Genomic DNA, 13,608 nt, shown 5'->3' with positions numbered 1-13,608 from the left:
TAGGAAAAAAAATTACTTGTGCTGATGAGTGGTGTCTCGCCCTCTCGCCCTCTGATCTGAAAGCCTACTTTCCCAATTACTCCTATGTCAAGACGGACGTAATACTTCGCGATTGCTTAACCCCCTCTCATCTACCACATAACTAACCTGCAAAATTGCGATAGAATAACCTTTTTCGACCATTAAATCAGAAATCTGGAGACGCTATGTTGGAGGGAATAATCGAAACATTAGTAAGAGTCATATTCAGCTGTGTAATGTTTTACGGGAACAGAGTTTCAATTTTAGAAGCCCTCGTCTATCAAGACAAGACTCAAACTGACTAAAATAACTGGATATGGACGTATGAGCGTATGAACAGTGAATGCAATAGCCCGTCTGCACCAGTCCCAGGTGGATTAAAACTTAAATAGAATAGCCCTTTGGCAGGGTAGAAATGACAGTTAAAGGGGTCATGAAGAGGTTTTGAATAAAATTTTAAAAAATTAATTTTTTTGTATAAAACATGCACCGTATGCATCTATAGTATTCTCGTGGAAAAATTTTTTTAATATCTTTATCCAAACTCGAGAAAAGCCCGTAGCAACAGGACGCTCGCGTTTGCGCGGTGATGTCATTTTGAGAACACATCGCCTGCAGGACACTCAGAAGCGTTAAAATACAATGCTCAGTTTCGTTGAATATTGCGCTAATTTTACCGTCTTTTGAAATGCCTTTGCTGTGTGAAGCTATGAACTGTTCCCACAAAGGCAGCAACAAATCTTAGTGGCCAAAACCAAAGATTTGGCCCTAAGATGATGGACCGTAAGGGCGAAAACACCCGCCATATGTGTAAACTAGCTTCACACTTTAGAGAAGGATTCTTGCAAATATTACAGCACACATAATCTTGGATACACAAAACTTATGTTTTTATTATCCGAGAGCCTTTTATTCTGCCAAGTGACGTGATTTGCAAATTCAATACCTAGTAAGAGATATGCGCTTTCCACTGCATATAGTACTGGCTTTCCCCAGTGACCCACATCGCTGTAGTATGTACAACATAATGACTGTATGTATGCAGCACACATTACTTTTACACGGGATCGCGCAGGCTGGGCTGGGATTCACGAACAAGTTTACGGTTTCAGGACGCTTTTATGGTCCAGTACTGGATAAAACTTTCTCTGCCCACAGAAATATCTGCGATGTCTATATCAGTCATCCCCTCCGTGTGGTTTTTACAGAGAGGGAATGACTTAATTGATGATGAATGCTCGCTACTCCACGGCGTAGAAATATGCTGTACTATAGTCATAAATTGCTTCGTTCTGAGGCGTCAGGTCCAAATTAAATGGAATGATTTTGACTGTCTATTAATAACAACTGTTGGCTTCCTTAACTCCAGACGTTTGATTGGAATCTGATGTATTTGAGTCACTATTTTGCACTTTAATCGCAGTTTGTTTCTATACACTACACCATGTTGTTTTGGTTGAATGATGTCACACTTTCAGGTTGCAAAGGAATCAGCGCGGCCGATTAAAAGTCTTGTTTTAACACTAACTGAAGAATTAAAAATTAATTTCTTGACCACTAAATCAATCAATAGGTCACAACTGATGATAAAAAATACTTTTAGCCATATCTCAAAAACAACTTCATGACCCCTTTAACCTTTTGTCATGACTTCTGCATTGCTAAGTCATACAAACACAACTTTCAGATATTTTCATTTATTTCGGTGGGCTCGACAACTATATCATTGAGGTTTTTCAATCGACAACTTAACATTATCACATCTACTTCATGATTACATAAAACTCTAACAATCAATCCTATGATTCATACAGTGATACTTTTCGATGTATATAGAAATTACATAGATACTGCAATGCAAATGTGTAAGTTCAAATTTATGCAGCCATCATTGAAATTCTTGTCACCCTCCTGCATAGGCTTTTAACTTTCGGGTTTTTCAGGAATTCAACAGTAATTCAGTCAAGAATTCAACAGTATTTCACAAAGGTTGTCTACTACAGAAATACTACTAATGTTCAACAAATGATGATATCCCTTTAAAAGGCATTCAGGGATCATTCAAATATGCCAAAATAGCATGACCTGAGGAATTCAACATTCATTTGACATTTTTCAATATGTGTGAGCAACATTGTTTCCCTAATTTCTATTGCTGTTAATTGTTGTTAGGTGTGAGACATCTCAGTTGCTTTCCAAATCAGCCTAGGTACCAATCAAATATTCTACTATTCAACGCCCCCTTGTGACTATATAGAATAACTAATGTCCTTAACTTCACCACAATCATAGACGATGTCATGAGCTACAATTTTGCAATTGACTGTGGTAACACAATATGCTCAGGTATCAATATAATGTGGAAAAACTTTTTCCACCTACAAATGAGTACTGATGACGCCAATTGCGTCATAATTGGCTGATCAAAAATACCTGTCTCTGGTCTAAACCATCCCTTTCCAAAGAATACCCATTATAAATTGCAATGAGAAATGGCAAACCAGGAAGAAGCTGCAGGACTCGGAATATGGGCCAAAATTGACATTTTGGGCATTAAAAAGGTCATAGGAAGGCCATCTTGAGTCCGATCGACGCAATTTTTCTTATGCTGATGGACCCTTTGGGGATTCTAATATATATATAAGATGAAGGTAATTTATAAAAGCGTCTTCAAAATTTCCCTCAAAAAGTTCAAAAATGTGTAAAAAGTGTTGATTTTGATGAACAACAATGGCTGTCAGTCGGCCATCTTGATTCTGACAGGGCCAGTTTTTGGGCTGAAGATCCGTGTAACATTCAACTGAGTTTCAAAATGAAGTGAACTTAAAACGTGAGTAATCTGGGTCTCATTCGATCCGGTGAACAATCAGAACGAAAGATATACGATGTCAAGTTATGATAGAAAGAATCGCATTACTGTTGAATGCCTATGCAGGGGATGACAGGAATTTCAATGACACCTGCATTAATGCAACTGGATCCATATGTCTAGTTTGTATCTAAAAAAATGACTCTAGATAAAATAAGTTCATTTCCATTGTTTTAAAATAGGAAAACAATTTCAAACTAGAAGTGTGGCACTAGGTCCTGATATCTAATTTAAATTAAAACAACCATATATGCTAACGTCTTTTTAAAAATTGGTCAAAGTTGCACTGAGTCTTCTTCAGTTCTATTGCCATCTAGCCCAGAATCTTTGATATATCTATCAGTGAGCATATTCGATTCAGACGTGACACTTCCTGTCTCCTCTTTATCATCATCTCGTGTCATGGATATATTGAAATCAACGGATGGTGTGAAGCTTTCACTACGGTTACGGTCTCCAGTTTCTGAATGACCATCAACACTTCCACAGTGGTGCTGCATAGAACTCACTTTAGCCCATTCCTTTGAAAAGGGGTCATATTCATTGTTTTTAGAGCTTCGTTCCATGAGTGTAGCTTTCCGCGCTGCGATATAATGAGCCCGCTTTATTTTCATATACTGCACATCACTCAAAGCTTTGACTGTAAAATCTGGTGTATATGTTGGTTGTTTGGCGTAGAACCCGGGTCCTAGACTTGATATACTACTACAACTATTCGCTCGAGCCAATGGAGAAGGAAGTGCTGAAATTGTGGAAGACATTATAAGACATAAGATTATTCTCTTACTGAAAACATATACATGTACATGTACTCATAAGTATTTCATAACAAATAAACAAAGAAAATAAGATGACCATCTGATCGATTCATATTTCATACTGTTAAAAGCTTACATGTCATATCTTAGTCATATCTAACTGTCAATGAAAGGCTATAACCAGGAAGAAACACACTCTAAATATTTGGATGGATATATGAAAGCTGTGGGTACTGGAGTTTGTAATGGGTAGTGTAGTGTGATCTGTGTGCATTTGTGGCCAGCACACAGATCACATTGTTCAATGGGGTTTGGTCCAGGACTCGCGAGATTTTCAACAACACGGAAGTAACGTGTAATAAATGATGACTTGAATTGCATGACTACCTACCACCCCTCATCATTGTTGGAAAACTAAACGTTCCGCACTGACTAACTAGGGGTCCAGGGACACCATGCCCACTTGGGAAATGGTTTCAAATGCTCAACAATCTAACAATTTCAATATTCAACGTCCCCTGGTGACCATTTACAAAAACCAATGACCTTAAAACTCACCACAATCATAGAACATGTCAGCAGCTACGATTTTGTAATTGATTGTGATAACAAAATATGCCTCGTTACCAATTTAATATGGAAATACTAAGTCATTCTACTATTCAACGCCCCCTGGTGACCATATTCAAAACCCAATGACCTCGAAACTCACCACAATCATAGAACATGTCATGAACTACAACTTTGCAATTGATCATGGTAACAAAATATGCCTAGGTACCAATATAATAAGGAAATACTAAGTCATTCTACTATTCAACGCCCCCTGGTGACCATATTCAAAACCCAATGACCTCGAGACTCACCACAATCATAGAACATGTCATGAACTACAACTTTGCAATTGTTCATGGTAACAAAATATGCCTAGGTACCAATATAATAAGGAAATACTAAGTCATTCTACTATTCAACGCCCCCTGGTGACCATATTCAAAACCCAATGACCTCGAGACTCACCACAATCATAGAACATGTCATGAACTACAACTTTGCAATTGATCATGGTAACAAAATATGCCTAGGTACCAATATAATAAGGAAATACTAAGTTATTCTACTATTCAACGCCCCCTGGTGACCATATAGAAAAACTTATGTCCTTAAAACTCGCAACAATCATAGATGATGTCATGAGCTACAACTTTCCAATTGATTGTGGTCACAAAATAGTCATAGGTACGAATATAATAAAGAAATGCTAAGATATTGTATTATTCAACGCCCCCTGGTGGCCATATACGAAATCCAATTACCTTGAAACTCACCACAATCATAGAACACGTTATGAGCTACAACTTTCTAATTGATTGTGGTAGCAAAATACGCTTAGGTATCAATATAATGTGGAAAAACTTTTTCCCACTTACGAATGAGTACTGGTTACACCAAGATGGCCGCCAATTGCGTCATAATTGGCTGATGAAAAATACCTGTCTCAGGTATAAAACATCCCTTTCCAAAGAACACCCATCACAAATTGTAATGAGAAATGGCAAACCAGTAGGAAGCTACAGACTCAGAATTCGGGCCAAAATTAACATTTTTGGGCACTAAAAAGGTCATAGGACGGCCATCTTGAGTCCGACCGACCCAATTTTTGTTATGTTGATGGGCCCTGGGGGGATTCACATATGTCCGAAAGATCAAGGTAATTGATCAAAGCGTCTTCAAAATTTCCGCCAAAAAATTCAAAAATGTGTAAAAAGTGCTGATTTTGGCGAACAACAATGGCTGCCAGTCGGCCATCTTGATTCTGACAGGGCCAGTTTTAGGGCTGAAGATGTGTCTAGGGTAGATACATGTGTAACCCAAATATCAAGACGTTACATTGAAGCGTCTTTAAAACTTCCCATAATAACTGGATTCCGTCTACGGACGGACGGACGGACGACGGACGAAAAGTGAACGCAATAGCCCGCTGGGACTAAAGTCCCAAGTGGGCTAAAAATTAGTAATAACATTTTAGAAATAGCCAGAATTTTAACTTAGCTTTTATCTTATTTTTATTTTACAATTGCGATTGGTATAATTTTTTTTTAAACGGCCGTTAAGGAGTCATGTTTCGTCTGCAATTCACTGCAAATAGTTACGCAACTATGCACATTTCAGTGTTTTTGGCAGCTGTACACTCGATCGGCACCATTCGTGACTAGCTTCACTGCGGAATTATCATTAATTAACATCGCCATATCACATCATCAACTTATATTGTGCCTTAAAACCCTAACAGCCGAAATAATTGAAATGCACACACGATTTCTATCATTGAAAATTGAGAGAGTAGCCATGTTTGTTTTTGCTGCTTCGCGTAAATCCCGCACGGTGGCGGAACCGCGCGGAGTGGGGCCGATACGTCCAGTATGTGACCATGCTGGTCATTTATTGATACAATCAATCCAATCACCCACGCAGATTAGGGACAAGGAAGTGCATGAATCTTAGTATTATTAACCATGAACTCAGATTATTTTTCAAATGTTTGTTTGTTTTGTATGTATAAGGGTACATGTCAAATTTCTAAGAGTGCAGGTTGATTCCAGAAAAGAGGCCATGGCCCGGTTTCACAAACGGAGATTCTAATTTGGGTTAGAGCCTCTAAAAGCCTCTAATTTGGGTTAGTTTGCTAATCCAAATTATAATTTTGAGGTTAATTTTCAATGGTCGTTTCACAAAAAAATGAGTTAACGGTAATTCGAATAAGTCTAACCCGAAAATCTAATCCTGCTACAGAGCAGGATTAAATCGGCTAAATCGAATTAGTTACAACGAGAATGGGCTACTGCGCTCTTTTTGGAGCGAGACTCGATCACAAACAATGGCAGAACTCTTTCGTTAGTTCTATAGATTTTTAGAATTCATCAAAAATCTCATTGGAGAAAGAATTCAAAGAAATTGAGATATCAAATTCAATTTCACCGTACCACCAAAAAATCCTACGATACTTCAGGCGCGTAGCAAGGGGTCTGACGATCTGACATTTGTCGGACAAAAAATGTTTTTGACGAATTTTAGAAGGTACCTAAAACGTCTAAATCCATAAAAAAAAACTAAGGGGGGTTCGAGAAATATGTACTGAGTCACTCGTGATCGTTCCGTGAATACATTCGCCATGCGATGTTGCCTTTCGTGGGATTCGACACCGCTGACCACTATCGTATCGTACCGGTTTCGAGTTCTGCGATTCAGGTAGACGGTCTACTTCAGCTATTCTGACTGCGAATACAGGTGGGGCAGAATTGGACAGGCGACCAGTCTACAATTCAATCACTAAATAGGATCGCATTGTTTACTTCCAGGTTAGGGTTTCACAGAAAAATATTCCGAAAATGAATTATTTTGTCGTTTAATCACCATAATCACGCATGTAATGTTAGAAATTAATCATGCCAGCCCGCCAATGGAGGGTGAGAGAGCAGCAGAAGCCTTGGAGTCTGAAGCCAAGCGATGCTATACTATTTGAAGCCTGTTTAGGTGCACACAAAAAAATCAAAATGTGATTGTGTGTAGTTGTAGTCTAGTGTGTCGATTCGTGTAACAGACTTACTAATGAATTTAGGCCTTATGAAAAGGGCACTTGTCGTGTGGGGTATAATGATTAAAAGGGGCACTTAAATCGGGTCGTATTTTTTTAAAAGGGCACATTTTGTGCGAGTTAAATTTATGTGGGCCTAAAGAATTCTTAAAAAGGGCACTTTTGTTTTAAATGTTAAAAATGGCAGGCTCGGGGTGTAATGTTTGAAAGGGCACTTAAATTATCTAAAAAATGGCCATTTCCACCTGATTAATGTTGAAAAGGTCATTTTTAACGGTCAATTTTGAATTTGAATCAACGATGAGTCAGTACTAGATGAGATTCAGCAAGCAGCCATCGACGATGAGCCAGTACTAGATGAGATTCAACTAAGAGCGCCTAATTATGTTGATCCACCGTCTGTAGAACCTGGTATGTCCTTTTGCACTTGTATTTAGCATAGATATTTAAAGATTAATCTTGGTTATGGAAGGGTGAAGAGTGAAACAAATTCCAATGTATTTGTGAAATATGAATAATGATGGCAATGTTCCCACTCTCTGATGGGTCCCATGAAGCTTAGAATTATACAGCAGCGATGTAAGGTTTGTTTTTATTATAATATACTCATAACTGTAGTTTTGATTGATTGAATTTTTCCTGATTTTCAGATGTAAGTAGACATAGACCAAAAAGGGATTATGCATTTCCGAACGGGGCATATGGTTGTACAACTGTTTGCCTAGCTCGCTGTAAGCAGGAGTACTTCGGTCAATATGAATGGCTCACCTACAATGAAGAGAAGGACCATGTCCTTTGTATTTATTGTAGGTCAGTTTTCTCCTCCGATAAATTAGTGCAGAACAAGAGATTCGACACTGCTTTCATTACGAGAGGTTACAACAACTGGAATGAGGTATCTGGATCTATGACAAAACACAACAGGATTGATTCGCAGAGAGGCATACAAATTTTCATTGGAAGGCAGAGGCAAAAGAACCAGAATGTAGGAGAAATGATTGCACATTAGAATGGCCAGGTTTGTCCTTCATTTGATTTTTTTCCAATGTAATTAAATGACTCAGTCGGTCATGGTCCAGGCATCTACCATGATTGGTACTTTGACTCCAAATCTCCAAGTTGTGCCAGTACACTTTAATTTTGAAGAGAAAACAATATTTCATATATGCCTGCTGCTTTGTATTTTCAGAACAAGAAAGATAGGAGACATTGTCTTTTGAAAATTGTCCCACGCTTAAGGACTTGGCACGTCGAGCAGAAGCTCTGAGAGATCATGAAGAGATAGACTCTTTTTCAGTTTTTTAGAACTTTTTTCAGTTGCTTAAACTCCGGTCTGAGGATGACTCGTTACTCAGCGATTGGATCAATAAAGCAGGGAAGCGGTACATGTCACCAGTTATTCAAAATGAACTTCTCCAAATAATGGGTCTTCAGGTATGCATTATAATTTTCATTAATAAGCAACAAAGCGTTATCAACAGGGTTCCCACGAAATTCCCCCAAATTTTTTTTACCCTGTTTATCACTAAACTATTGGAGCTGAAAATGTCAGTCTTATCAAACCACCTGACTTGAAATAGTCCTGAAAGGACCAGATCTATGTGAAATATCAATTCTCAAAAGTACTGACACATTTAGAGCCCAAAATATACTTTTTTGGAATCCAAGATGGCTGCTTACCAGCGATCTTGAATGCAATTTAAACTAAATAGGTTCATGTTCATGCCACCAAACACCCATGTTTTACAAAAACCTAAAGATTCAAAGGTCATTGAGGCACAACAATGTACCACAGCGAAAACAATATCCCCAATGAATTTGTCGGGAATATAGTAATCCTTCAAGCATCATATGAATCTGTATAATCTGTATGCTTAGTAACTAAAAACATTGCACTTACATTGAAGAGCCTGTAATCCGAAGAATGTGAATGGTCCACCTTCAAACATAAGGTTTTCCTTACCAACAATAACCGAGACACGACCTTGTAGTACAAGTACAAAATAATCACATGGTTTACCCCGTTCAAATATTATATTATGGTCAGGGTCTTTATCTTCATAGCGTAAGCTCAAAATTATATTTTGACGTAGCAAACGCTGCAACACTACTTCAGATATCATCTCTGCTTTGAATGGTTCAACAGCTGAAAAAAAAATCAATTAGGTAAATATTGATATTACATTAATAAGTTAAAAGGAGGCTCAGTGGAAGAAACAACTGGAGGACTAAGGGTCCTGCTTATAAGGATTGGTGTACATATTTAAGTGTTGTTTGAAAATGGTGATATTTTGTAGGCGCATTAAAAAATTCCCAAACCTCAAAACAGGTCAAAACATTAAACTAGGGTCCAGGGATACCATTCCAAATTAATGAAATGCTTGACAATCTGATAATTCAATATTCAACACCCCCCGGTGAATTAACACACTAATCATATGAGCTCCAAAAAAAAATTTGCAGCTGATTGTGCTACAAAACATGCGTAGGTACGGCAATATAATGGAACATTGTCAGATCTGCCAACCCTACAGATATCATCTCAGGGACATGAACATTTTTCACAGGGACAAATCATTGTACCAATTTCCCAGGGACATTTGCTTTCTTCTGAGTGATGAACCCGAAATTCCTTAAAAAACAAGCATGACAAATTTGAGTTCTTTTATGCGTTAGTCATCTTTCTTTTTTTTTCATCCATGGTGTTCATAATCATTTGTCTCTAACAGAAATAGAAAATGCAAACTGTAATACATGTGTTACGAACGGTTAAATTTGTGTTGTCACTATAGAGTCCGGTCTCTGTATTTAATCAAGTGCGTATTATTCGCTCTGGTAAGCACACTCACGTCTCAGGACATAATTAAAGGTTGAATTTATAAAACATGAAAATGGTTAAATATTTCGTATTTCCTACCAAACGTAGCATAATAAATAAGTTATATAGAGACACAATAGGAAACCCTCCAAACATAATGGTCCTTGTTAGGCATGTTTGCACATCTTGTACTTATGACTCGTATGTATTTGCATTAAACCGTTACCAATTAAGAATAAAACCAACCGTATGAATTGTCTATTCGTCGTTAGTTGCATATAAAATGTAATCATCAAAATTGGAGCAATGAGTATTCGCACATTAATATTACAGACTGTATCTAAATCTTATTGGGGGTATTGAATAAAACTAGGGGTCCAGGGATGCCATGCCTACTTGGGAAACGGTTTCAAATGCTCAACAATCTAACAATTTCAATATTCAACGCCCACTGGTGACCATATACAAAAACCAATGACCTTGAATCTCACCACAATCATAGAACATGTCATGAGTTACAACTTTGCAATTGAACATGGTAACAAAATATGCCTAGGTATCAGTATAATAAGGAAATACCAAATTATTCTTCCATTCAACACCCCCTGGAGACCATATAGAACAACTTATGTCCTTAAAACTCACCACGATCATAGAAAATGTCATGAGCTAAAACTTTGCAATTAATTGTGGTAACAAAATATGCAAGGGTACAAGTATGATATAGAAATTCTAAGTTTTTATATTATTCAACGCCCCTGGTGGCCATTTACAATAAGCAATGACCTTGAATCCCACCAATATCATTATTTCATTATTTTATTATTATTTTATTTTTCCATTTTGAATTATAATAATCGTACAAAGTAATACAAATACAAAAATTCAAGATGGAGGAAAACATGAAGAAACCTGTTAAGGTTTATATGATATTCATGCCACCCTCGTACACCCAATCACACTCTCTTTCACACCACATTCACACTGAAAATATTTAAGTGCCAGATGGCAGAGACTGGCAAGGTTATCGAAACATTAATTGAGAAGATACTGTTTGAGAGCACGTTTAAAAACCGGAGGGGATACTGATCCAATGATCTTCAGTGAGTAAGGTAAGTTATTCCAAGTTAGAGGGGCTGATACTTCTAATGAAAATTTCTTTCGATTGGTTCTAAATTGTTTTACTTTGAATGCATGATGGTTTCGGGTATGATGATGGTGAAAGTCGGAATTTAATGAAAAAATATAGCTGCAAAGCAGCGATAACGGGTTTTTTCTGGATGCATGTGATCGAAAGGTAAAATTAATTACCGGGTATTCGATGGAAAAAATAAAATGAGATGATTTGGATATTATCGGAGCAATCCTCTTTTTAGTTGAATGGTCTAACCCCAGTATAGTCCCCGTGATTTGGAAATTCTCGGAGCCCTCCTTTATTTACTTACTAAATGACGTCACAAACTGTTATTTCGCCGGTGCTTGTTGTCTAACAATTCAATTCAATTCTTTATTTACAGTAACCTAATAAGTAATTTTAAGTTTCAAATAGGATGGAAAGTACATTCAGACAATCTGTTGGATCAAAGAGACCGTTATTACAGTATCAATTTATACATTTCATTTCGAAGCTGTCAGTTGCCGAATCTGAATGAAGATGAATTTTATTTGACGAAATCGGCGGAAAATATATAATAATAATAATCAACAGAACTTCAAGAGGGTTTTCGACGAAAGTCAGAAAACCCTAATAATCTGAAAACGAGTTAGGCAGTAGTGAATCCTTATATTTAAATATGAAAAAGCACAATTGAAATTTCGTCATTGCTCGAAAAGTAAGGATACCTAAGTTTTTGAAGATGGGGGCTGTATGGTCAAAGAAGGTAACCTTCGATATAACCCTGATCGCACGCTTTTGAAGTAGGATTATTGGCCTGATTCTCGATTCGTAGTTATTGCCTCAGATAAAATTGCAGTATTGGAGATACGGGTAAACAAAACTATAGTATAAGGTTTTCATCACTAAAACTGGCAATCGTCTTTTAACTCTATTCAAAACACCAATACTACGAAAGATCTTTTTACAGACAAATGATATGTGGTCAGACCACGTCAGTTTACTATCAATATATAAACCAAGAAATTTTGTGGAATGAAATTGCTTTATTGGCACATTTCCAATTTTTATGGCACAAGGGGTACCCTTGAAATTTCCGAAAATCATAAAATAACATTTTTCAAGGTTAAGAGACAATTTATTAACTTGAAACCACATTCGAAGTTTGATGAGTTCATTGTTTATCAGTTGGAATATCTTATGATCTTTTGAATAAGCGAAGCATGTTGTGTCATCTGCAAAAAGGGTGAAGTCAAGAATTTTTGAAGCATTGACACAATCATTTATGAATAATAGATATAAAAGAGGACCGAGAATAGAACCTTGGGGAACTCCGATAGTTATACCCCTTCTTGACGAGTTAATACCATTAAAACAAACAACTCATAGAATCATAGAACACGTTATGACCTACAACTTTCCAATTGATTGTGCTAACAAAATATGCTTAGGTATCAATATAATGTAGAACAAAAACCCCAAGGGGCACTATGGCCAGCCTGTCAGCTTTTCATAAAATGGTACATGATGATGCATTCTGTGGGTTAAATTTGTCGTAATACACTCCCAGCTGAGAGTCAATACCTAATAATTTACACAATACAATCGTAGAATACATAAGTAGCACAGACAGCGACTGGATCTGGCAGGAACAAACACCTCAGATAAATCTTTTCCCTTGGTCTTATTGATTTTAATGTAGAATAGAATTAAATTTTCTGAAATTTGCTCAATAAAACAAAATTGAATTGGATTTGATATTTTTTGCTAAATAAAATTTGATTGAATTTGTATTTGAGCACATGGCTAATTAGCATATCAAGGTCATCTTTCCGATTTAAGAAAAAGCTATTTTTTCTGGACTTTGCACAATTGTCAACGATATTTTCTGTAGTGCTAATAAAAATATTCCTCTCAAAACCCAAATCAACTAAAGCTTTCACAGAAATCGATCTTGAAATACAACTTTAGATCTAAAAATAAAACCAGGAAGTTAAACGGTAGACGATACTGCGGGTTCATGTGAACACCTGCTGATTTCTGCGGCTAAGCCAATCATAGAGGAGTCTTTGCTTTCTGATTGGCTTTTCAAAACCGATATTCTTGCGATCAGATATTCGCGAAAAAGCTCATATAAATTTTAACGAGGCCCTCTTTCAAAATTCAGCTACGTAGAGTTTGGAGAATGGATAATGTTTTAATGAATGATTTGTATGATTATATGCTCAGTTGCACAGACAAAGAGCCTTTGCTCTGGAAACCATGTCATTTAAATTCGCTCCATTTGTATAGTAATAGGCTCAGCCTACGGCTGGCCTGAAAACTTTTTTCCGCCTACAAATGAGTACTGATGACACCAAGATGGCCGCCAATTGCATCATAATAGGCTGATCCCAAAAAGTTCATACTACAGCCATCTTGAGTCTGATTGAC

General features: G+C 37.0%; 1 protein-coding gene across 1 annotated transcript in view; it reads right to left on the bottom strand.

Annotated features, from left to right (window-relative positions):
- Positions 1-1,554: 1,554 nt before the first annotated feature.
- LOC141899503 (metal transporter CNNM4-like) overlaps positions 1,555-13,608 on the bottom strand; it is a 50,598-nt gene continuing 38,544 nt past the window's right edge. The window contains exons 4-5 of the mRNA XM_074785861.1: positions 9,144-9,389; positions 1,555-3,632 (exon numbers count right to left, since the gene is read on the bottom strand). Coding sequence (XP_074641962.1) covers positions 3,166-3,632; positions 9,144-9,389 — 713 coding nt within the window. The 3' untranslated portion in view covers positions 1,555-3,165. The remainder of the gene's footprint in view (positions 3,633-9,143; positions 9,390-13,608) is intronic.

Source organism: Tubulanus polymorphus, chromosome 2, assembly GCF_964204645.1.
Source record: "Tubulanus polymorphus chromosome 2, tnTubPoly1.2, whole genome shotgun sequence".
Lineage (NCBI taxonomy): Eukaryota > Metazoa > Nemertea > Palaeonemertea > Tubulaniformes > Tubulanidae > Tubulanus > Tubulanus polymorphus.
The sequence above is the reverse complement of the archived record's forward strand: the minus strand, read 5'-3'. Positions and strand labels throughout refer to the sequence as shown.